A 27,002-nucleotide genomic window follows, 5' to 3' on the forward strand; every position below is an offset into this window, starting at 1 on the left:
GATCAACAGCTCGTTTATCGTTCTGTAGGCCTATTGTGTTTGTCATTGTCGCCTGTTGCCACAAGTATGACCTTCATCTTTATATTATTATAAGTGGGACAAGCAACTGTCAAATAGTGGGAGAAATATGCTGAAAATATTATAATGAGCTGACTACATTACATTTCACGAAAAACCAAATATTTGAATAATTTTCAAACAACGAACAGCTGCACTTATGCTAACCACTTCATCGTCAAAGCATGTCTGTGTTGATGATTCACACGAATCTGACACTGATACATGGAGAGTTGAACTGGCTGCTTCTGTGTCATGGGACTGTTTTACAGCTTTACATTGACTGTCGAATCTTTGTGGCAGTTTCCTCTTCATCGTCAGATGAGGTGGCTTATTTGGATTGTCAAACAGCGTGGGTACTGCATTCCACACGAGTTTGTTATTGTCTGCGTTCATGAACTATATTATTATATAGGTAAACTGGGCCTTTCTTCATAAGGTCTTCTCGTCTGCTATTAACTAGCCATTTTCCGCTCCTAAAACGAAATATCCATCATTGATACATGCATAGTTTGCAATTGAATCCTGACGAAAATCAAAATAAACAATATTCGCTTTCACGATCGCGCCGAACTCACAGTTCAACCCACCGGCCGCTTGGGGCACTGCTGGCGCTGTAGGCAACAAAATCGAGGCGAAGTGTCGCGACTGTTATGTTAGACTGTGGTACAGCGCCACGCCCACCTCAAACGTCAAAACATCGCGACTCGCGGTAACGTCGGTTGGTGAGTGAAGACGACTGATTGACATAACATTAAATCGCAGTGTGCAGTCTTCGCGATAAATAAACAGTTTTTAACTGAATTTCACGTTAGGAAAAGTGCCCAATTACAGTAATTTCCGAAAAGTTGCGAAGCATACTCTGAAGTATAGCATACTTATTTACGCACACTGCACTGCCTAAATGGTAATTATACAGATAGGCTCATTGTTTTTGGGGATTTTACATTTATAGATTTTATGAGTGTTGTGATTTATCTTCTTTAGAACATTTTTTTCATAAACTGTGTATGTGAAAATTGATGTTTGAACTTGTTAGGTTTTGGGAGTTGTTATGTTCAGTACTCATGCATGTTGTATCATTTGGGGATTAACTAAAAATACTGCAGGTACTGTTTGATTAGTTTCATGGTAATTAGGAGTGTTTTGGGTTACTAGAGGTTATTTTGTATTACTTGGCTGTGCATTAAAAATAAACCAAACATGTCTACTGAAGATAAGCAGGTCTGTGAGGCAGTAGTTGAAAGGAAAGGGATAGGACAGGAAGACAGAGATGATTCGGGAATCAGTGATTGTGGATTGTCATTAGGAAGCCCATCAGCACATTCAACTAATTATCCCGAGACACCGAGACAAACGACGAGAGAGAAGCCGATTTCAGAGGATGCAGATATGCGGTGGATGTTAGCAGAGTTGCTAAAGGGGACCAAATCATTAGAGAAGGGTTTACAAGAAACTAGAGAAGAGGGAAGAATATCCCGAGAATTATTAGAGAAAGGTCTCAGAGAATCACTAGAGAAGGGTTTACAAGAAACTAACGCATCGTTAGAGAAGAGTTCACAAGAACCTCGAGAAAGGGAAGAAATATTTCACAAATCATTAAAGGAAGATTTGCAAGAAACTATAGCACAAGAGATCAAAACATCGCAGATGAAGATGGAATGTAATCTGAAGAAGGAAATGCAAGAGCTACAAGAACAGTTGAAAATGGATATCAACGAGAGAGAGAATAAGCTGCAGAAGAGCATAGACCAAGTCCAGGGAGACGTGGAGAAGGTGGAAGGAAAGTTAACAAAGAAGATAGAAGACGATATTGAAGAAACGAAAGCCGAATTGGGAGAAAGAATCAACGAAGTGGGAACAAATTGCAATCATCGAATCGCCGAGGTGGCGCAGATGCAGAAACAATGCAATGATGCGGTTAAGGGGATAGGAGATAGGCAAAACCAACTAGCTGTCAATCTGAGAAATGCTATAGCCGTGCAATGAGAAGAGGATAACAAGAGGGTTGAACTGGAGGTCAGGCAGTTACAACAGGGAGTGCAGCAATTGGAGAGCAAGACAGAAGAAATTGATAAACGAATTAGCAATGCCACCTTAGCCATTGGGGGAGGTAAGGTCGTTACATTAATGAGCAGTGATAATCGGTGCATCCAAAGTAATACAGGGCAGAAATTTAGACCGAAAGGAGGGTTACACCCAATGATATTTATGAAATGGCTAAAAGGAGTTTTCCCAGCACATCTTAAGGACTCAGACAAGATTCAATTTGCAATAGATAGAATGGAAGGTGAGGCCTTCACTTGGGTAGTCAGGAAGAAGGAAGGGACTACTAGTTATGATCAGTTTGAAGAGGAATTCTTGAAGAAATACTGGTCCAAAAGCCATCAATGTGCAGCAATTGAGGACCTACTCCATCGCAAGTCACTTAGTACATGGAGAGGAACGTTGAGAGAATTTGCCGAACATTTGTGGGAATTGAACGAGACCTTGGAACAACCCCTGAGTGATGACGTAATGATATCAGCGATAAAAAGAAGAATGAGCCAGAGAATGCAAGAAACTGTATCCGGGAGCCTAATTGAAGATAGGGAGGCCTTGATGAAAATACTGGAACAGTTGGAATCTGTTCGATCACAGGGACACAATCAACCTAATGATCAAAACCGAGGGGGAAATAATGACCCAAGGAATCATTTTGGTAATTCGTCTAATTATAGAGGAAGAGGTGGTGGTCATAGGTACAGGAACCATGGTGGTGAACGTCAATGGAGAAATGATTGGAGAAGGAGTGAAGAACCAAGAGATCATGAGAGAAGATGGGATAGGCGAATGAATGACACGATGCATATGGAAGAGGGGGAGAGACTGGAAAACTGAATGACACTCCAGATGAGGTCCGATCGGGAGTGAGAGCTACGAGGACCAGGGTAAACCTACTAAGACACGACAATGGTGGAGACCTAAGAGAAGACCTACTGGAGGAAAGAAGTGGGATTCCCAAAGAACCCATGCTACCCATGATAGGGATCAAGTTATGTGGACTGAATATCGAGGCATTAATCGATACAGGAAGTGAAGCGAGTGCAATATCCAAAAGGTTATATGAACAGATACTAAAAGCAAATGTTAGCTTGCCTAGTTTCCCAGTGAGTGGAGTGAGAATTGTGAACGCGTTGGGTGCAAGGAGTAAACCTATTAAAGAACAAGTGTTGATTACCTTCGAGATAGAGGGAGAAGAATACGAAGCAACATTTTTGGTGGTGGCCGGATTGAACACATCAATTATTTTAGGGATAGATTGGTTGAATGAAGTTGATGCTATAGTGAGTTTTGATGAAGGTACTATCAAGGTCAAAGGAAGAAAGGGAGAAGAGAAGAGGTTAAAGTTTGCTGAGGGGAATGCAATCGAAGAAGAGGAAGAATTCAGAAGAGTAAATTTGTGTCATGAAGAGGAACCCACCACGGGATACGCGGAAGAGGAACTAGGAGAAGAAGTGTTGATATACCTTGAGGGACTAGCACGAGAGGATAGACATAAAGAGGATAAGATCAGAAAAAAGTTGGAGGAGATGACACACCTAGATGAGAGGACTAAGAAGAAGTTAGCCACAGTATTATACAGGCGTTGTAAAGTATTTTCTCAACGGCCAGGTATCATGAAAGGGGTGGAGTGTAAGCTAAAGATAAAGAACCATAAACCGTTCAATATAAAACAGTATTCCATTCCCCAGGCGAAACGAAGAGCAGTAGATGAAGAAATACAGAGGATGATGGACCTTGGTGTTATAGAAAGGGCCAATAGTCAATACAACAACCCCCTATTTGTCGTTGATAAGAAGGATGGAAAGGTGAGGATAGTTTTGGATGCACGAACAGTGAACAAAATCATCGAACCGGAGCGGGACAAACCAGAGACTATAGAAGAACTAATTCAAAAATTCCGAGGAGCAAAGGTGCTTAGTAGTATCGATTTGACTGCTGGTTACTGGCAGATACCATTGGCCACATAGTCTCGCCAGTATACGGCATTTACTTATGGAGGAAGGTGCTATCAATTTAGAGTGTTGCCATTTGGGCTAAATGTGTCAGTGTCTGAATTTATAAGGCCGATGGATAAAATACTAGGCGAGGTGTTACTTAAGAGGGTCACCGTCTACGTGGATGACCTCTTGATAGCAAGCGAATCATGGGAAGAACATTTAAATAGACTGGATGCAATCTTGGCAGCTTTTGAAACCGCAGGGGTAACTGTAAACCTGGACAAGTCGGAATTTGGCAAATCAAAGATAAAATTTCTGAGCCATATAATATCCGAGGAGGGTATCTATCCTGATCCTAGTAAAATGGAGGCTATTAGAAATTTTCCGACCCCCCATAGTAAGAAACAGTTGCGAGCATTCTTTGGGGTTTGCGAGTTTTATAGAAAATTTGTCAAAGGATCGGTGCTTAATGCCCCGAGTATGAGGGAATTGACCAAGGCGAGGATGCCGTGGCATTGGAGTGCAGAGTGCCAAACCGAGTTTGAGAATATCAAGCAAGCACTATATAATGCAGATATATTGTACCACCCGGATTTTTCCAAGGATTTTTATTTAGGAGCAGACAGCTCTGACTACGGACTAGGAATACATTTATACCAAGTAGAGAGGAGCGGAAATGGTGAGAGTGTAAGAACAATAGCATTCTGTAGCAGAAGTTTAAATGCTTGGGAGAGAAAATATTCGATTACTGAAAGGGAAGCATTGGCAATTGTGTGGGGGTTTAAGCGTTTCCGGTATTATTTGGCCGGGAGGCATGTGAAAGTCGTGACTGACCATAAGGCCCTTACATTTCTGACTACAAGCAAACTGAGGCATAGCAGACTAACGCGATGGGCCCTAGCATTACAAGACTATGACTTCGAGATACTTTATGAACCAGGAGCAACACATATAATACCTGATGCTTTGTCAAGATTACCAGCTGACTCAAGAGGAATGTTGGTGGACAGGCCGGAAGGAGAAGGAGTTAGAATTAACCTGATGAGGGGAGTACAGTATGAAGAATTCATAAGGAAGTTCCTAAAGAATGTGCGTAGGGAACAGAACGAGGATGAGAATTAAAGACAATTAAAAACAAATACAGGTGTGCAGGAGAGGAGAGAATTCGCACATTTTATTATATTCACAATGGGATACTTTATAAAAGAAACAGGGAGAGTGAGGAGAACTGGAAACTCTGTGTGCCTGAACATGTGGTAGAAAAATTAATTTGGTATACGCACTATAGTAATGCGCATTATGGACCGAAGAAGTGTCTGGAAAAGTTAAAGTTGGATTGTGCTTTCAACAACATGGGAAGGCGTATACGTAAAATACTGAGTACATGTGACACCTGTCAGAAATCTAAAACGACTACAGTACAGCACAAAGGATATATGCATCCAATTGTACCAACAGCAATTAAGGACATAGTTGCAGTGGATCTCTTTGGGCCACTTCCTGCCTCACGAGGGAATTACACACAAATCTTAGTAGTGGAAGAGCTGGTTTCCAAGTACATAAAATTTTATCCCTTGAAGAAAGCTACTAGTAGAGCCGTCATTAACCATTTTGAGAAAGACTATTTTCAAAAGGTGTGTATTCCTAAGCGAATTTTGAGTGATAATGGGTCACAGTTCAGATCAAAGGAGTGGACAGGGATGCTAAATGAGCACGGAATAGAGCAAATTGCCATTTCCAGGTATAGGCCAGCTTCCAACCCAGCGGAACGAACGATGAAGGAATTGAACCGTTTATGCCGAACCTACTGTCATAGGAAGCATGGTTCATGGAAAGAATATCTGGAAGAATTTGAGCGGGTTAGGAATCACCTCCCACATGATTCTACAGGGTTTGCCCCATGTGAAGTATTGCTCAATCAAGAACCCGATAGTATTTTTCGTGAGTTGGTAGTCTACCCACCAGGAAGTTCATTGACCTGGGAAAGGAAATTGGAGCTGGTGGAATTAAGTATGAAGGAGAAGGCTAGGAAAAGACAGGAAAGACACGACAAGCTAGTGAAACCGATAACTTACCGAGTGGGAGACCTGGTATTAGTAAAGGTTCATGCTAGATCAAAGAAAATAAACTCTGAAATACATAAGTTTAACCACGTGTATAAGGGACCGTACAGGATTACAAAAATTGGTCATCCTAACACTGTGGAGTTGGAATATGCACGGACAAAGAGAGTGCATGGTAAGGAGCATGTGGAAAACATAAAAAGGTACTACTCACACGAGAGCAGAAATAACCCAGATGAGGAAGAGGAACTCGATTAGGGCCAATGTCTGAACTGAGAGCGTTCAAGCTCCTTGAAGTAGTGGCGTAGGACAAGGTTAGAACATTTAGCTGTGAAATGGACATTTGAAAGAGGGAAGGGTTTATTTACATTGTGTTTTGTGATGTGTTACAATTAGAATTGCATATTTCATGTCAAAGATTATCTAAGAATGAGTATAAAACCTGTAATAACTCATTTGTAGTATAGTAATTCATATGTCCTGTGTTTAAGTAATAATTTTTGAGTGTATATGTTGTGTGTTTCAATTCAATATTGGACTAGAGAGGACTATTGCTGGTTGATATAAAAATTGTAATTTGGACAATGCCATGTTTATGTGATGTAATAACCTTTTGTAAAATTATTGTGGAGGCAGCCCACTACCGGAGTCGAGGGATTATTTAGTGAATTGTAATTTCATTAATTATTCGTATTGTATGTTTTGTTCAATTGTAGCAATGTTTCATTTCCCTTGCCGATTCTTTTTCGCCTGCGGCTCTAAAGAAGTTTTCGAGGGCAGGGATGTAAGGGGTCCACAGGCCCTTACTACTAAGTTTGCATCAGCACAGGTCGACAGGGCAACTATCGATTAGTGTGTCAGGTCGCGAGAGCGAGAGGAGAGTTGAGTCAGTGCTGTGTTGGGTAGGTTCCCACGAGGTGGGCGGAGCTGAGCAGAAGCCAGCAATTGATAGAAATTACCGACAAAGGGAGTGGCCATCGCCGCGGTTTAACCCCTTTGTGTTAGTATTATACGGGAAAGTGAAGAAGTTTCATTAACAGAGTGATTCAGTGATATTTATGTGCCGTTATTGAGATTCCGCGTCTACCGCGCCGGCATTATTTGGATTACAGTGTTGGATTACAGTGATTGTATTTTGCGTGTGACGATTATGAATAGCGAGGAAGCCTGTGCTGAGATTAGCCGTTATTAACAGTGTATTGACGAAGGCAGTGGCTGTCTCCTTATTTTGTGTTTTTGGAATGAATATAGGTCTTGACTAGTGAAGCTGTGTTTGTTGTTCTTATTGCCAACAGACAGTTCATTATTACAGCATTTGAGAAGGACAGAATGGAATGTAACAACTCCGAAGCAGTCCAATCCGATTGCCAGCCCCATTAGGTACACGGTCATATTAATTAATACTTATGTGGGCTGCTATTCAGATCCGCGAATGAGCGGATACACCAAATTATAAGGGAGTGTTACACCCCCCACCCCCACCCACCCAACCACCCAATTCTCTTTTACGATCACAGGTGCGAATTTGCTGCTGCAAGTAAGTCCTTCACTCTCTCAAAGGTGGAGTGACATTTGGTGGGGATATTGCTCCCTCTAATAAGCTCCACACTATTGGAGAGACTACTGCTGCAAGGCACTCTCTATTAATTCCTCTTGAAGGAATCCACTGTCCTATATCACCTCAGCATTCGTCATACCAGGCTAAATCATAGTTTTACTTTATGTAATAAGCCACCCCTACATTGTGATAGGAGCATTACAGACAGTAACTCATATCAAGGAGGAATGCTGGGTCCCTCTGGCCTCCATTAGTAAACGTTGCCTTCAGAATTCTTTGCCTTTGATATTGGTGGGTGATTCACGAATGTGCTGGGTCTGGTGAGAAACGCAACTCTACATCCTTGACTTACTCACTCTTTCATCCCCCTTTTACTGTTTTAATTTCTGTAGATGCGGTTTGTGTCCTTTTCTGCAAAATCCGATTTTCTGTTTTAGGGGTGGCACTCTGTTGAATAGTTAGGGCTCTTTAATACCTTGACTTTACCACAGCAGGGGTACAGTATACCAGAGTAGCAGTGCGGCAGATGTGGGTGAGATGACAACCGTCGCATGCAGAGCCCTGGGGACAGCCACATGCTGTTTTACCTATGTATCTCTTGTTTTTGTTGTTAACGATCAAGCTGATTTCCATTACATATTTAGTCTTCTCAACTTTAATCTTTTGAATGTGCCAACTCGAAGTCATTCTTTGCTCTTTACTGTCTTCACCGTTCATCAGTTTTATGGCAGTCGGGTGCTGGGTGGGTTTCTCTCACCATGGATGAGACCTGTAGTTAGTGATGTAAGATACCTGGTTATTTATATGTTAGGGCTAATGCCCAGGATAAATGTCAACAATTCATAAATGCCCATGCATTTTAAAGATTAATTTATAAGCAGTAGTTATGAGAAAATTCCAAACTGATACTTTGTATTGGAAAAGATGTTTTGCAACACTTGGTTGGGTAACCAAGTTTAAAAAGCTGCTTTAGAGCTGGGGAAGAGTTATTAAGGGAAGTAAACTGGACTGTAACCATAATTATACATTTTAATGAGGTTAATTCTTTGGGTAGTGCATAATTAAAAAAGAAAATGAAACTCAAGTTGAAAAGTAATTCTTGAAATAAAGTCTAGTTTATGTTAAGTAAGTAGTGTTGTACTTTTACTATTCTACTCCAAAAATGTTTGAGTAAAAAAGTTTATCCATAATGATTTTAATTAGGGATGAGTCGTGTGCCAATTTAGATTCCTCAAGTCCAAGAATTGCAGATTCTCTAGCAATTGACTAGTATCGGAATCAATCAATTCCAACATCTTTGGCATCGATTCTTTGTTATTAAATCTTTTTGATGTTAGTGATCTCATTTTATCTTCATAACAGTGCAGTCATATGAAAGTAGAAAGGAGGAGAATAAAGAACTACAGTGTCTCTCAAATGTCACTACATCCGTCAATAAACCAATTCCCCCCACTGAAAACAGTTTATCATTTAAGAATACAGTTATTGTCAAGAAACACATGCCAGCTGTTTAATATGATCAGTAATAATTTTTCCATCAATAATCATTCTTCAGCAATATTCAGAGATTTGACATGGTTTATAAGGTGGGTTAGAGTACAAAGCGATCATCAAAGAACAATGTTTTTTTTTTATATAAAAAAAAAACTGGGTTGTCACTACACAGCTTTTCAACATGGTATGTGTTATTGTTAGATAGAGAGACAAAAGAGCAAAAATTGTAAAAGTAAAAAAAGGACATTGCAACTGACAATCAGCTGTCACTAACATGTGCCATTCCTTGGAATGCTAGTAAAAAACAGAGGGCTTGTCTCTCTTTTCTTTCTTTTCGTGCTTAGTAAAAAAGGGCAATGAATGGCATACGTATGTTTACATATAAACATTTACTAGCTTCTAACATTGAGAGTATCGTCCCATCCCTTATTTTGATTGGTAAATTATACATTCTAACAGAAAAAACTTTAAAAAGTACTTTTTTTTATAAATGCCCAGATTTTGAGCATTTAAAACTGCTTTGGGCAAATTCCTGAGAAAATGCTCATTTATAAATGTTCTGTCCACTGGGCATTTGCCTGTCCCACATCACCACCTGGGTGACTCATCCTCTGCTCTGACTTGTGTACTTTCTCAGTCCATATACTTCTCTCTAGTTTCTCTCAGCTCTGGCATCAATATTGCCTTCAAAACTTGGGTTCTACCTTTTACATACTTCCATCATCTGAATATGTTTTTGGCCGACATTGCTAATTATGGATGAACTACCCTTGAATCAAGAGACTGTGACTTTGCTGTTTAGTCACCTAAACCCTACCTAACAACCAACTAACTAAACTTATTCGTGAAAGATACCTTTGTTTATGAAAGAGAATCAAAATTATTTACGAAAGATTATGTTCACTGTTGTGTACATAGTTCCGCGGAGTCAGTGCATACAGAACATTCCCACTAGAGCGCGCCCCGCTAAGCACAGCACTCATCCGTCTCCGCGCTACAAGATGGTGCTGCCTTAGAGATGGACCAAATTCTGCTTCCACCGATCTGCGTATTAATATGTAACGCAGCCAATGAGATTGCTGCTAACGTAGAACCTTTTCTCCTCGTGGTTCACACTCGTGCAGTGATACCTGAACGCGTGAGGTATTATAACGAGTGTACAGACCTCCGACTAGTCAGTCTGCACTTGTCTGCACCAGTCTGTACCAGTCTGCATTAGTCTGTACCAGTCTACAGTCAAGTTTCAATCTGCACCTAATAAGATTACCATATTCCTGCACATAGCCATGAAGATAAATGTATAGACACTTTGTCAAGTATCAGAGATATGTGAGAATAAGATTAACGTACCAATACCGAAGGAACTTCAGATTGTCAATTGTAAACAGCGTCCAGAATCAAGTTACGTAATGTCTACGCTTTTTATTATTTTCCATACATGGCTACACTCCATACAAATACTTTCAGAAATGACTTCCTGACACTTAAATCTATACTCGATGTTAACAAATTTCTTTTCTTCAGAAACGCTTTCCTTGCTATTGCCAGTATACATTTTATATCCTCTCTACTTCGACCATCATCAGTTATTTTGCTCCCCAAATAGCAAAACTCCTTTACTACTTTAAGTGTCTCATTTCCTAATCTGATTCCCTCAGCATCACCCAACTTAATTCGACTACATTCCATTATCCTCGTTTTGCTTTTGTTGATGTTCATCTTATATCCTCCTTTCAAGACACTATCCATTCTGTTCAACTGCTCTTCCAAGTCCTTTGCTGTATGGAAGTGAAACATGGACGATAAATAGTTTAGCCAAGAAGAGAATATAAGCTTTTGAAATGTGGCGCTACAGAAGAATGCTGAAGATTAGATGGGTAGATCACATAACTAATGAGGAAGTACTGAATAGGATTGGGGAGAAGAGAAGTTTGTGGCATAACTTGACTAGAAGAAGGGATCGGTTGGTAGGACATGTTCTGAGGCATCAAGGGATCACCAATTTAGTATTGGAGGGCAGTGTGGAGGGTAAAAATTGTAGAGGGAGACCAAGAGATGAATACACTAAGCAGATTCAGAAGGATGTAGGTTGCGGTAGGTACTGGGAGATGAAGAAGCTTGCACAGGATAGAGTAGCATGGAGAGCTGCATCAAACCAGTCTCAGGACTGAAGACCACAACAACAACAACAACAACAACAAATGTGTGTGAAAATTAATCAAGTTCTGTTTAAAGTTGGTCACCGTCAATCTGCTACTCTAAGCGTGCAAGTGGCATGTCTATTGTCTGACCTAACGGCAGAAGATAAACACACCACAATAAGACCACGAGACATATTGCTGACACTCGCCTACATCGTTAGAGCGACAAGTCAAATAATCTGATGGTGTGTGTACCGAAGGTCTTACAGTACGCACACCACTTTCATGCAGTTTCCAAGAGCAATTTCTTTTAAGTTTTGATTACTGAAGATTTTGCGATGGAGACAAACGTTTACTGCGACTGAAATGGACATTACATCGGTCTTGGTGACAGTAAATTGAGAAAAGAATAGTAATTTGAGAGATTACTTTCAGGTAATAGTTTTTTTAAGACCTGGAGCTGTACAAGACTTAGTAACTGTACAAATTTACTGATATTTTTGTAAAATTAAAAACTAAACTTATTTAATACTTTAGGGGTAAAGAAAACAATTCACCATATAGTGGAAGCACTGAGTCATCAAATGCACGATATATCAACCATGTAGGAACAGACAGATTGCTACTTACAATGTTAAAGAAGAAACGTTAAGTTGCAGACAGGCACAATTAAAAGACACTTACATAAAGCTTTTGGTTGCAGCCTTCATCAGCAAAAGAGAAAAACAAACCATTCATACACACAAGACAGCACACCTCATTCACACGTAACTGCCAGCTCCAGCATCTTGGGCCAAAATGCAACTATTGCAAGGGGTGCAAGCAGCAATCTGGAGGGGCGCAGGAAAGGAGAAAGGATAGTAATGTACAGGTTGGGGAAGAGAGACAAATGCTGTCTGGTGGAGTGTGCAGGGCTACAATGACAACAAGCGCAGCATCAGGAGGTTGTGGGGCAGGGAGGTGGGGAAAAAAGGAACGGAGAACGAGAGGAGTGGGGAAAGATGGGCAGTTACATTGGCAGAGGGTGGCAAACAAAGAGCATGGGAGATGAGAACAGGGAGATAATAGAACAGAGGAAGTGGAAATCCTGACTGCAACTATTTTGTTTTTCTTCTTTTTTCTTTTAATGGTAGATAGCAGTCTATCTTTCCATACATTGTTGGTATTCCTACCTGGAGTTTCCATCATTTGAAAGGCACAAAATGGAAATAAAACTTTCTAACTTTTGGACGAAAAGAAATATGAAATGATAGTATGGCACTGCTGGCCGGGAGGCCCAATCTGGGGAAGTTCGGCCGCCGAGTGTGAGTCTTATTTCAGTCGACAACACATTGGGTGACTCGCGTGCCGGTGATGATGATGATGAAATGATGATGAGGACAACACAACTCCAGTCCACGAGTGGAGAAAATCTCCAACCTGGCTGGGTATTGAACCCCGGCCTGCTGCATGGGAGGCAAGCACGTTACCACTCAGCTAAGCAGGCAGACAACTTTTGGACATATCCTTTACGATAGAGCACATATATAGGCATTCACAATCGTTCCTTTATTGTGTGTCTGTTAATGATGTGACACTTCTGTTATTTGGTGTGTCATCTCCTTTACTATTAAATCATTTACATTCTGTCAGAATTTGTCTTACCACATTCACACTAAAACTTAGCATTGTTGTAAAACATTGTCGTGACTTATTTTATTACTGTCTCGCACATTATTTCCTAGATACAGATATGCTAATATTGTTGTAGCTGTAAAGACACCAAATTTAAACAGCTGTGACTATGAAACTGTAAACAGTAGTGTCTAAACTATTAATTTAGTTAATCTGAATGCTGGCCATTTAACAATCAATTTAACTAACATTAATGCAGCCTTGGAGGAAAATAGTTTTACATTTTGTAAGTGTATTTACTAGATTCTGCTGGAAGAAGCAAAGTCTTGTGTGAAAAGCACAAAAGGTGTATTGAAAAATCTGGTAAATTTTACTAAAATACCTGGAAATATTGTTAAGCCTCATGACAATTGTAAGCATGATAATCATAATTTTTTTACCCATGTTTTGGAATGAATGCAAAACACAATTGTTGGCAGCTGAAGTGTCACACAGTTTTGCAGAAAGCACTAGAGGCGATTGTTGTGCAGTGATTAAACATTTCTCTGTATTTGGTCCAGATCCAGGTACAAAATGGAAGTTTTTAGCATCATGGTGCTTAGGTATGGTCCTCTGACCTTTGAGTGGGTACCTACCATTCGTCATGGATGGTAAACCATGGTGCAACCTGACATTTTTCACATTAGCGAGTACTTCCCAAAGGAGTAAGAAGTGGTACATGAGCACCATGCCACTGTATTTAAATCCAAAACTCTGCCGCTGAACCATAGGTTTAAATGTATTGGAAGTGGTCATATGAATGCTGCAGATTTGCCACTTTCTGGACACTTGATTGAGAATTCTCCTGAAAGACTGGTCAATAAAGTTCTTTGTATAGTGTTAGAAGACCATCAAGTTAAGAGTTGTGAATGGTTGAGATGGTAGGCACCAGCTTTGAGCAAGTATGTAGTTTCCTGAAGGAAGTTCTGTGTATGAAGAAGATGGATGCACAGAGGATACCAAATTTGTTGGACATTTCAAAATATTTGGATAAGTAGAAGAATAATTTGAAGTACTTCTGGTATTGCTGTGGGTACTGATGAGACATAGTTCTACCATTCTCAAATAAAAATCTGTTGTCAAAACTAAGGATTGTCTAGTCGTTAATACCCTGAAGTAAAGTGGCAAAAGTGGTGTCAACTGTGTTCTTGGGTTCATAGGGTATCATCATGATTGTTTATTTGAATAAAGGATGAAATATTGTGTTAGCTGTCATTAGTCAACATTATTTAATTTGTGTGCAAGTGCATCAACCCAAAAGTGACTAAGGTTAGCACACAGAAAAGGCCTCTTGCATTGGGACAAGACATGTGCTCAAATAATGGCCATTATGATGGCAAAATTATTATAAATTTCCTAACTTCAAGATACACTGAACTACTCCATACCATTATTTTGAATATAGAGGTTATCTATGCTGTATAAATTCATTGTGCAGAGTCAGCTAAAAGTTTGTTCCGGGAAATTCAGTTAACTAGATATAATGAGCTCAGTTTTGTATTGAGAAATAAATTTTTACTTTTAGAGGTAGGTATTGTGATTTTTACCAGACCTATCAGTCCATCAAGATACTTGCAGTAGGTTGCTTTAGTAAGTTTGATTGTTATCTCCATGATAATTTGCTTTGTGGTAACTTAATTTTTCTTCTACAAACCTGTCATTCTCTCCCTATTTTCTAAACACACTTAATTAAAACTGAGCTCAAATATCAGCCATCTCTTCACAGTTAAGTAATTTTGTGTGTGTGTTTTTTGTAATCGCTGTTTGCAAGACTGAATGCTACTATCTTCATTTGCTAACTCTTTGAAATATGTTAAATGATTATAATACTAGCATATAAACTGGGGTTCTTCCCAAGCTCTGATCCAATTTTATTCCACTTCTTGGTTGGTATTGGGCATTAAATGGAATACTTTTTGGGAAGCTGGCTACCAAATTTGCCAACTTTAATAATTTGCACTGAAAAGAACTGGGTGGTATTTATTGCAGATTTCATTGTATCTTTCGGAGAAATGAGTTACCTCACTGTTTGTGCCCCCAGTAAGGTTAGTAAAAAGTCAGCACCTTGAGCAGTGGAGTACCATGGCAATGCTTGTGTGCAGACATCACAGTGTCTTCTCTGTAGCAACAGTGGTACCAAGCGCAATATTTTCTAGTGTTTCTGTCCAACCACACAATGAAATTTCCTTTCTTCTTGCCATCAGTTTCACCCTATGGTCTAAAAACAAGGGAAGAAATTGGTGGTGAGATTTAGGATATGGAGAATTCATTTAGTTACCTCTGCAATACGGTCTTTATCTAGTGATGACATATTAGACTTCTGCCTACTGATAAATAATAAAGTGAATAGAAATTGTATCAGAAGGGAAGCTAAAATTTGAACTTGCGAATGATAATGGCCAAGCCAACTTGAAAACTATCTGCCACTGGAAAAGGAAGTTTTGGTTCTTGAAACTGACATAATTATTAGCAGTACTCAACTTACATAGTTGTAACTTTGTTGTATTCATTACTTTTCTGTCAATTAAATACTAAGTGTGACCAAGTGTTTTTTTTTTTTTTTAGAATCAAGTTTATCATTTGGTGTGAAAAGTGAGACTAACAGTAATTTCGCATATTTCTCACAAACCTACTTTGAAACTGGAGCTTGAAACTTCCTCTTCATTGTGTTCATCGTATTTTCCTTAAGTGGTCGTGTAACACCCTTCTTTTATAATTAGTAAAGTTTCATTCTTTCATTTATTAGTTTCCAATTTCATATTTGTTTGTATCTAATATAATTACACTGTTGTTGACAAATATTGTTTTCTTTTTAGAGGAGAAAAAGGAATCCGAAACAGGAGTGCTGTCAGCAAGCCGACAGATCCGTTTTGCATTACCAAAAGAGAGGTATGTGTTTATTAAAATTAGTAAAAAATGGTATAGTTCTTTATTAAAAATACGACTGGTTTCGACCTCTAGTAGTAGGCCATCTTCACATAAAACACCATCTGGATGATGATGATGATGATGATGATGATGATGATGATGATGATTATTATTATTAAGATGATGATGATGATGATTATTATTATTAAGATGATGATGATGATGATTGGAACAGCTTTGCTGACCCCAATATCAAAACTGCTTACCACAATAATAATAATAATGTTATTATTTTGTTCATATTGGACCACTTAAATCAATTTTGTAAGGGGCAGTCAAATGAAAATGAGGCAGATGGAAGACAGGTGAGTAATGTGTTCATTACATGAAAAGTAAATGCCATAACTGTCAATACTTCATACCACTGTGAAACAAGATGGTCAGTAACTTCAGAGAAAAATGTTTGTGATTGCCTGTGGAACCATATTGTACGAGGGTGTGCATCTTTTCATCCAGAGTGAATTAACACCCATGAATTTCTTTCTTCAGGTCTCCAACAATGTGGAAATCACTAGGGATAGATGGGGACTATTTGGAGAATTTGTAAGAGCTACCCAGCGAAACTTCTGCAGTATAGTAGAAACAACCTTGACAACATATGGGTGGATGTATTCTGCTGAAGTTTTGCTGGAAAGCACTTAAATATCCTCTATACAGTCCCAGTCTCTCCTCGTGCAATTTACACATTTTTGGAGCCCTGAAGAGACATTTGTGGCTGTTGATTTGCTTTGGATGAAGAGGTATACACTTAGTACGATCATAGTTCCATAAGCAACCACAAACATTCTTCCATGAAGGCACTGACCATTTTGTCTTACAGTGGGCTAAATGTAGTTACAGTTATAGTTATTACTTTTGAAGTCGTAAAGAGTTCACTTACTTTTTTCCACATGCCTCCTTTTCATCTGGCTAACCCTTATATAAAAAAGATTTTTCAGTTTCCTATTGGCCCAGTACTTCTTCAGTCTCTCAGAGCTCAGCTTTCTTTCTTCATCTAAAGTTACCTTACCCAGTGTTTGTTGATCATGGTTTCTAGTTCATTTCTGTTTTGTTTGTAAATCTGTTAGTGTAATTTATAGTTCCCTCATATCTTCCTTCATTTCCATAATCCATCTAATGTTGTTCTTACTGTGTCATGCTCTCTCTGTTGATCTCCTGATTCTATTGCCTGGTGTCCTGCTTAGTTATCTGAAGAACAAAATGGATTTCTGTATAGGAATGTTAATTACTGATTTCATTTCCTTGTAGACTGTTTCATTAGAAGCTGATCTCTAGTGTCTGCTTTGTTCATATTTTTGGTCATGCATGTTCTGATTATTCTTCTGTTATTCGTATTCTATTTCTACAGTATTAATTGTTTCGAAAATGGTTTCAGTTGCAATTTGTAAGGTTTTTGGTTTTATGGTTGTTGAGAAGCCTTTTTTGATGTTAGCATTCTTGGTATATACTGTCAAACTATGGAAAATAATTTCACTTTGTTGTATACAGTGCTGCTTCTATTGTGCAGCATAGGTTTTTGTTCTGGTTAAATGTTATTTCTCCAAAATACGTAAGATTTTGATTTCCTGTTCTTCTATCATGGGTTTGTTTATGAGTTGTGGATCAGATAACCTGGTCATCACTGTATCACAGGCACATAAATTTTTTGTTGTGCATGGGTTTTCAAAGTTTGATGTTCTTTGGGTTAACCTTGCACCACTGTCATTATATTACGACATACAGTTGAAGAGAAATAGTGACAAACATTCTCTTATTTTAAACCTGCTTTTATGGGGAATGGCTTAGAGTATTCTCCTATGAATTTGATGTGTGTAATGTTCTAAATATTTTAATTTTTGCTGTAATTATTCACTTTGGACTACATTGTATTTTTTAAAAATAATGTTACAATTCTTCGTTTGTGTACGTCATCTACACCAAACACATTTGGAAAGAGGCTATTGTGATATTCAGTGACAACATTGGTTTTCATTAGTAAGAAAAAGTGAGATTCATTGACACAGGATAATGCAGAAATGCCTCATGAACAGCGAATGTCTTGTAGACATGTCAAGAACAAAACTGAAAATAGTGTCAAAAACATCAGATCAAGTTGCTTATATTTCTTAGGAGACACACTCATAATATTTTTTGTAGTGTGGGCATATGGTAGACTCCATATTGTTTGTGTGCTTCTTGCTGATGTTTAAATTTTCACTTGTGGTTCAATTTCCCCTTCTTTCTTATTACATTTAAACTTCCCGTGGTATCAGCTAGCCTCTCTTCCAGTATCATCGACACTTATAAATGTATTCAAGTGGAATGAGAGAAATAAAGCCCGATTTGAAATCAGTTACTCATTTCTTGGCTGTTGAAAACAAATGACGAATTTCTTGTGTGTGTGTGTGTGTGGGGGGGGGGGGGGGGGGTGTATTTTTGCAATGTCACCATATTTCAAATTACCCAGTCAATCAAAATGTACAGAACATCAATTCTTTGAAAAGCTGTTTAACAAAGCTATACCATAGATCAAGTAGACTCGTGGTTTATGGTGTTGTGCAACATCTCCCACAATAACAGAAACAAAATTTTATTGATAATAATTACATCTTTTACATCAAAAAATTTTAATATTGGTAGTCAGCAATAAAATTTTCTTCCCCTTTTCCCCTCAATTCCTCTTTCTTGTTGAAGAAGTGTATAGCTTTAATGACTTGTTATCTTGTAGAACACACTGTTTGCAACATTTTTGCTGGCATATACTCTCTTTATGTAAGTTTAATTTTTTATTTACTTATTTTAGTAAATATTCAAGAAGTGTTTAATTTTGTGTCACCTCAACTTTTTTTTCTTTTCTTCCAGCAACCTAGACAGAAAGAAAAGTGTCATGGGTGCCAGCCCTAGGAAGGCTCTGTATGAAGGAAATGTTGCGCACACAAGAGATACCCAGGTGGGAGGAAGGAGGCCAGGAGACATGGCACGTCCCTTATGCTTTTTCCCTAAGCCTTCAAGTGGCACTCGGGACACAGAAGCTTCAGTATCTAAAACAGTTTGTACAGCGAAGAAAGCTGAACGCAGTTTATCATTTTCTCCTTCTCCTCGGAAGCGAGACAGTGTTAACAGTGAAGAAAGAGTAGCTAGCAGAGTAGCTTCTATTAAAGGGAAATATTTTTTCCCACCTAAATCTAAAGTAGATGATGATTCTGAAGAAAACCAAGAAGACAGTTTTGTGTCTGCTACCAGTGATATAGATTCAAATACTGAAGACGCTTCTGGAGATGCAATTCTTTCATCTGTGTTAGCTGAATCTGTCTCAAAAGATTTGAAGCAAAATATTTCATCATCAACGAATATAGTGGAGTACCTCAAACTTGAGGACAGTGTGCAGTCAGTGGATGATCGTAATCTCAGAGAAAAGTGTGTCAAGACAGATGACCCTCCTCGTGTGACGATCATTTCGCCCAGAATTACAAAGAGGGAATCTTATAGGAAGAGTAATGTTTCTTTCCTGACTGATCATACAATGCATGGCATTGGAGGTAGTAAACTGCTGAACAGTCCCTCAAAGCATTCAGTGAAGTTTGATGATTCTAGGCGGGCTGTTAATAGCTGTTCTCTTCAGACAGCAGATGGCATACCAAATACTGAAAAATCATCTACTTCATTTGCATGTGTCAGTATTGAGACAGAATCTCCAACCAGTACCACTACAACAAACGGAAAGAGTATCCTGTCATTTTCTCGTAGTAGTATAACTCATAATGTCTCTTATACTTCAGTTCTCAGTAGAAGATCAGATGAAGCACTGTCTGCTGCTGGACAGAAATGTGAGGATGATGGTCGCATTACTCAAGGAGCCACCTCTCATTTGGAATCATATTCTTTGTTGTCACATAATACAGTTAAGGGAGTAGTTAACACCAGTAACAAAACAGACAAAGATGGCAGTAAGTCTTCTGCATCATTCCTACCTGACAACACTGTGCGCATTGTTCCTGGGAATACTTCCACTAGGCAGACTGATGAAAGGAGAGAATCTCTGAGTGATTCAAAACAGACTGAAAGAACTGTTTTGACACCCATTGAAGATGTATTAGCATCTGAGAAAACATCTTTGATGGGAATCGGGACAAAGACAGAAGATAGTACCAGTTTAACATCTGAGAGAAGCCAATACAGCTCATCCAGATTTATTCTTCCTGATGCAACCATTCAAAGCAGACATGGTAAAATAGTTGACAGTGAGCAGTTGGGCGGAGATGTAAGCTCTGCAGGCATGGCAAAAGAAAATCAGAAATGTGTTTCTTTCAACGCCAGAGGTAGTCCGAAGTTGGGCAGATCATCGGAGACGTTGGCCGGCATTGAATCTGGGGCTGTAGATGATGAGAATTCTGCCCAGAAGGAATGTAGTAATAGGCTGAGCTCATCATTTCTCCCACACAGCAGCAATTATGACAGGCCCGGTGTCTTGTCCTTCAGTGAACAATCAGCTGTTGAAGTAAGGGTCACAGGCAGTGCAGAAGAAATTCAAAAGAGTGGAGAAGACACACCAGAGGTTAAACAATTATCTAAGGCATTGTCCGCAAGCGAAACTGGTCCAGAATGCTTTACCAGACCAACACCTGATAGGGATAGCACTGGTTCTGTTCTATCATTTCTTCCTCACAGCACAGTTTATGATAGTCCTGTTAGCACACCATGCAGCAGGCAGTCAGAAGACTTACAGAAATCTGTAAATGATAGCAGCACATATGAAAATAATGTTGCATTGACTCCAGAAGACACACTGAAGACTGACAAATCATCAGCTTCAGTGATAGATATTGTAGTTGAGGCAGAAGGTAATGTTAGCTTCACACCTAAGAAAACATGCAACACACCTGTATCTAACTTTCTGTCAGATACTACCAGATTTCTGCCAGACAACAGTATTTGGAATACCCCCAGTAATTCTTCATGCACCAGACACTCTGATAATGGATCAGAGTCTGTAGATAATACCAAAAAGAGTGTTAATATGACTATGGAAGGTACATTGGAAACTGACAATTCATCTACTGCATTGATAGGTACCAGTGCTGAGATGGGAGGCAACATCAGTAAACAATGGTCAGCTTCACCGACAAGAATCAGAGCTGAGACATGTGGTGCTATTAGTTCTACACCCAAGAAAACATTGAGCACTTCTGTTTCTACATTTCTGCCAGATACCACCAGATATTTACCAGATAACACTGTATGGAATATGCCCAGTAACACATCAAGCACCAAACTTTCTGATAATGAACCAGAGGACCTAAATAACACCAAAGAGAGTGAAAGGAGTGTTGTGACTATGGAAGAGACATTGGAAACTGACAAATCATCTCCTTCATTGCTAGATACCTTTGCAGTGGGAGGCAATGCTAGTGACAAATCATCGACTCCACTGACAAAAATCAGAGCTGAGACAGGAGGTAATGTCAGTTCCACACCTAAGGAAACTATTTCTAGCTTGTTACCAGATACTACCAGATTCCTACCAGATAACACCATTTGGAACACCCCCACAAATTCAGCATGCACCAGACATTGTGAAAATGAACCAGGCTCAGTAGATAATACCAAAATGAGTGAAAGAAGTGTTTTGGTGACTTTGGAAGAAACATTGGAAACTGACAAATCTACGTCCTTAGTAGGTGTCAAGACAGGAGGCAATGTTAGTTCCATGCCCCAGGGGATTTGCAGTAATCCTGTGCCGAGCTTCCTGCCGGATACCACTACTTGGAATAGCCCAAGTCATTCATTTGATGGCAAGCTATCGGCCAGCGAAATAATCTCGCCACTCCGTGAACAAGAAAATAGTCAAAATGCTACTGTGACCATAGAAGACAGCTTAGAAATGGAAGAAAACCCTACTTTGTTGACAGACAGCAAAAATGCTTCTAGATATCTTCCTGATGACACGAGTTACAACAGCCCTGTTGAGAAAGATGTGTTGGAAAATCGGCTTGACAGTGAACCGCAGGGAAGTGGAAAGTCTGCTGACAAAAGTAAGTAAGTGTGTGTGTGTGTGTGTGTGTGTGTGTGTGTGTGTGTGTGTGTGTGTGTGTGTGCGTGTGTGTGTGTGCGTGTGTGTGTGTGTGTGTGTGTGTGGAGCACGGCGCATGCTGAACTCCTTCATTGCAGCCACTAGTAGACAGATACTGAAATCATTGACGTCATAGGTACTTGCTAGAAACACAATCATACATAACATCTAGCGTATTGGGTATGCTGACAGTCAACATTATGTTGTAACACGTGCCACCTTATAAACGAAACTGATAATTTTAATAGCAGATAAGTGATGTACTTCATCTGTATGCTGACATACCTCATGTCATCCTGCTACCAGTGTATGAAATATACTGGGTGTTCTATACAGTCATACTGATATCCAAGTGCCTGTGACACTAAATTGTATGGTTTTGCTAAGGGAATCCATTTGCACCTGGTTACTGTATTTGAGCCTTGGTCTCCCTCTACAATTTCTATCAGGCACACACTTCGCACCATTATCAAACTGATGATTCCTTGATGCTTCAAGATGTGTCTATCAACCAATCCCTTCCTTCAGTCAAGTTGTGCCATAAATTTCTTTTTTCTTCAATTCGAGTTGGTAGATTCGAATTATTTGACTTACCCATGTAATCTTCAGCAAACGTCTATAGTGCCAAATTTCTAAGTAATACCTTCAGGAAAGGCTACCTAACATCAATATTTTTTGTTAACAAATTCTTTTTCTTCAGGTATGCTTTTCTTGCTGCTTTGGCCAACATTATTTATTTTACTGCCCAAATGACAAGACTCGACTACTTTGTGTTGCATTTCCTGTTTTAATTACCCCAGTGTCACCTGATTTAATTAGACTATATTCTATTACCCTTGTTTTATTTTGTTGATATTCATCTTACAGCCTCTCTTCAAGATAAATTCTTCTTTGTTGAAGAAGAAGAAGAAGCAAAACAAAACAGAAATGGGTTAATTTGATGTAACATGCTCAGACTGATTACTGTTTCAGAAAAATTGGACGGTTTATTAAAGAGAAGAGTTTCACAAATTGAGCAAGTTAATAATGTGCTGATCCACTCTGGTCCTTACACAAGCAGTTTTTTAGCTTGCGATTGATTGATAGAGTTATTGGATTGCCTCCTGTGGGAAATTGTGCCACATTCTGTCATTGGGGCCTAGAATCTCATTGAGTGCAGTAAAATTGTTTTCAGTGATGTGTCCTGCTTTGAATTGAGGCTCTACAACCACCAGAAAGTGGTTGGATACCAGCCTGTCTGCCGTCCCCCATATGGCATGATAGCCAGGACTGATGGTCTGCGGCACAATTTCATTTACTCCCAGGAGCCCTTTGGTTGTTGTTGGTGGCATCCTTACAGCAGAGCGGTATGTCAACAGTATTCTGTGTTCCATTTTGTTGCCCTTTGCAGCAAGCTGTCCCGGGCTTACATTTCAGCAAGATAATATCTGCCCACACAGGGCAAGAGTTTCTTCTGCTTGTCTTCATGTTTGCCAAACCTCACCTTGGCCAGTAAGGTCATCAGAGCTCTCCTCAGTTGAGAACGTTTGGAACATTATGGGCAGGACCCTCCAACCAGCTTGGGATTTTGATGTTCTAACACACCAATTGACCAGAATTCAGCATGATATCTCTCAGAGGACATCAGACAACTTTACCAATCAACTCCAAGCTGAATAAGTGCTTGCATAAGGGCCAGAGATGGACCAACAAGTTATTGACATGCTCAATTTGTGAAGCTCTTTCTCATAAATAAATCACACAATATTTATGGAATTGTAGTCATTTACTTGTCTGAAGATGAAATGGGAGATACGATACTGCGTGAAGAGTTTGACAAAGCACGGAAAGACCTAAGTCAAAACAAGGCCCCAGGAGTAGACAACATTCCATTAGAACTACTGATAGCTTTGGGAGAGCCAGCCTTGACGAAAATCTACCATCTGGTGAGCAACATGTATGAGGCAAGCGAAATACCCTCAGACTTCAAGAAGAACATATTAATTCCAATTCCAAAGAAAGCAGGTTTGACAGATGTGAAAATTACCAAACTATCAATTTAATAAGTCACGGCTGCAAAATACTAACACGAATTCTTTACAGATGAATGGAAAAACTGGCAGAAGCTGGTTTGGATTCCGTAGAAATGTTGGAACACGTGAGGTAATACTGACCCTATGACTTAACTTAGAAAATAGATTAAGGAAAGACATACCTACGTTTCTAGCATTTGTAGACGCAGAGAAAGCGTTTGACAATGTTGACTGGAATACTCTCTTTCAAATTCTGTAGGTGGCAGGGGTAAAATACTGGGAGCGAAAGGCTATTTACAATTTGTACAGAAAACAGATGGCAGTTATAAAGAGGTGAGGGGCATGAAAGGGTAGCAGTGGTTGGAAGGGATTGAGACAGGGTTGTAGCCTATCCCCATTGTTATTCAATCTGTATATTGAGCGAGCAGTAAAGGAAACAAAAGGAAAATTTGGAGTAGGAATTAAAATCCATGGAGAAGAAATAAAAACTTTGAGGTTTGCCGATGACATTGTAATTCTGTCAGAGACAGCAAAGGACCTGGAAGACCGGTTGAATGGAATGGACAGTGTCTTGAAAGGAGGATATGAGGTGAACATCAACAAAAGCAAAACAAGGATAATGGAATGTAGTTGAATTAAATCAGGTGATGCTGAGGGAATTAGATTAGGAAATGAGACACTTAAAGTAGTAAATGAGTTTTGCTGTTTGGGGATCAAAATAACTGATGATGGTCGAAGTAGAGAGGTTATCACATGTAGACTGGCAATGGCAAGGAAAGCATTTCTGAAGAAGAGAAATTTGTTAACATCGAATATAGATTTAAGTGTCAGGAAGTCGTTTATGAAAGTATTTGTATGAAGTGTAGCCATGTATGGAAGTGAAATGTGGATGATAAATAGTTTGGACAAGAAGAGAAAGAAGCTTTTGAAATGTGGTGCTACAGGAGAATGCTGTAGATTAGATGGGTAGATCACATAACTAATGAAGAGGTATTGAATAGAATTGGGGCGAAGAGAAATGTATGGCACAATTTGACTAGGAAAAGGGATCGGTTGGTAGGACATGTTCTGAGGCATCAAGGGATCACCAATTTAGTATTGGAGGGTAGACTGGAGGGTAAAAGTCATAGAGAGGGACCAAGAGGTGAATACACTAAGCAGATCCAGAAGGATGTAGGTTGCAGTAGGTACTGGGAGATGTAAAAGCTTGTACAGGATAGAGTAGCATGGAGAGATGCATCAAACCCGTCTCTTTACTGAAGACCACAATCCATCTCTGACAGAAGTACAATGTCATAATCAAACCTCAATTGTTGTATTTCTTCTCCATGGTCTTTAATTACCTTTTCAAATGTCTCCTTGGTTTCTTTCACAGTTTGCTCAATGTACAAATTTCGCAACATCATGGGTAGTTCATAACCATGTCTCTCTCACTCCTCAACTACTACTTCCATTTCCTTCGCCTCTTGTAACTGCAGTTTGGTTTCTCTATAAGTTGTGGATAACCTTTCACTCCCTGTGTTTTATCTCTACCACATTTTGAATGTAGTTCTGTCGGCATTGTCAAAAACATTTCTCTATATCTACAAATGTAGGTTCGAAATGTGTTGCTACACAAGAATGCTGAAGATAAGGTGGGTAGATCACGTAACTAATGAGGAGGTATTGAATAGGATTGGGGAGAAGAGAAGTTTGTGGCACAACTTGAATAGAAGAAGGGATCGGTTGGTAGGACATGTTTTGAGGCATCAAGGGATCACAAATTTAGCATTGGAGGACAGCGTGGAGGGTAAAAATCGTAGAGGGAGACCAAGAGATGAATACACTAAGCAGATTCAGAAGGATGTAGGTTGCAGTAGGTACTGGGAGATGAAGAAGCTTGCACAGGATAGAGTAGCATGGAGAGCTGCATCAAACCAGTCTCAGGACTGAAGACCACAACAACAACAAATGTAGGTTTCCCTGTCTTCAACCTATCTTCTAAGGTAAATTGTAGTTTTAGTGTTGCCTCATGTATTTCTACATTTCTTTGGAATCCAAACTGAATATCCTCCGAGGTTGGTGCCTACAGCTTCTGTATTCTTCTGTAAATAATTATTGCCAGTATTTTTGGAGCCATAACTTATTAAAAAATAGGAGTGCGGGTAAGCTACTGCAAACAGCATAGTGAACGCATTATTGTGGCCAAGATAGACACAAAGCCCATGCCTACTACAGTAGTACAAGTTTATATGCCAACTAGCTCTGCAGATGATGAAGAAATTGATGAAATGCATGACGAGATAAAAGAAATTATTCAGGTAGTGAAGGGAGACGAAAATTTAATAGTCATGGGTGACTGGAATTCGTCAGTAGGAAAAGGGAGAGAAGGAAACATAGTAGGTGAATATGGATTGGGGGGGAAGAAATTAAAGAGGAAGCCGCCTTGTAGAATTTTGCACAGAGCATAACTTAATCATAGCTAACACTTGGTTCAAGAATCATAAAAGAAGGTTGTATACCTGGAAGAATCCTGGAGATACTAAAAGGTATCAGATAGATTATATAATGGTAAGACAGAGATTTAGGAACCAGGTTTTAAATTGTAATACATTTCCAGGGGCAGATGTGGATTCTGACCACAATCTATTGGTTATGAACTGCAGATTGAAACTGAAGAAACTGCAAAAAGGTGGGAATTTAAGGAGATGGGACCTGGATAAACTGAAAGAACCAGAGGTTGTAGAGAGTTTCAGGGAGAGCATAAGGGAACAATTGACAGGAATGGGGGAAAGAAATACAGTGGAAGAAGAATGGGTAGCTCTGAGGGATGAAGTAGTGAAGGCAGCAGACGATCAAGTAGGTAAAAAGACGAGGGCTAATAGAAATCCTTGGGTAACAGAAGAAATATTGAATTTAATTGATGAAAGGAGAAAATATAAAAATGCAGTAAATGAAGCAGGCAAAAAGGAATACAAACGTCTCAAAAATGAGATCGACAGGAAGTGCAAAATGGCAAAGCAGGGATGGCTAGAGGACAAATGTAAGGATGTAGAGGCTTGTCTCACTAGGGGTAAGATAGATA

At 39.4% G+C, this 27,002-nt stretch overlaps 1 protein-coding gene across 1 annotated transcript in view; it reads left to right on the forward strand.

Annotated features, from left to right (window-relative positions):
• The window catches only part of LOC126253461 (protein ELYS), a 346,049-nt gene that overhangs the window by 231,343 nt on the left and 87,704 nt on the right, over positions 1-27,002 (forward strand). The window contains exons 23-24 of the mRNA XM_049954815.1: positions 15,766-15,838; positions 18,719-21,888. Of these exons, the coding sequence (XP_049810772.1) occupies positions 15,766-15,838; positions 18,719-21,888 (3,243 nt within the window). The remainder of the gene's footprint in view (positions 1-15,765; positions 15,839-18,718; positions 21,889-27,002) is intronic.

Source organism: Schistocerca nitens, chromosome 4 (assembly GCF_023898315.1).
Source record: "Schistocerca nitens isolate TAMUIC-IGC-003100 chromosome 4, iqSchNite1.1, whole genome shotgun sequence".
In the NCBI taxonomy this organism is placed as follows: Eukaryota; Metazoa; Arthropoda; class Insecta; order Orthoptera; family Acrididae; genus Schistocerca; species Schistocerca nitens.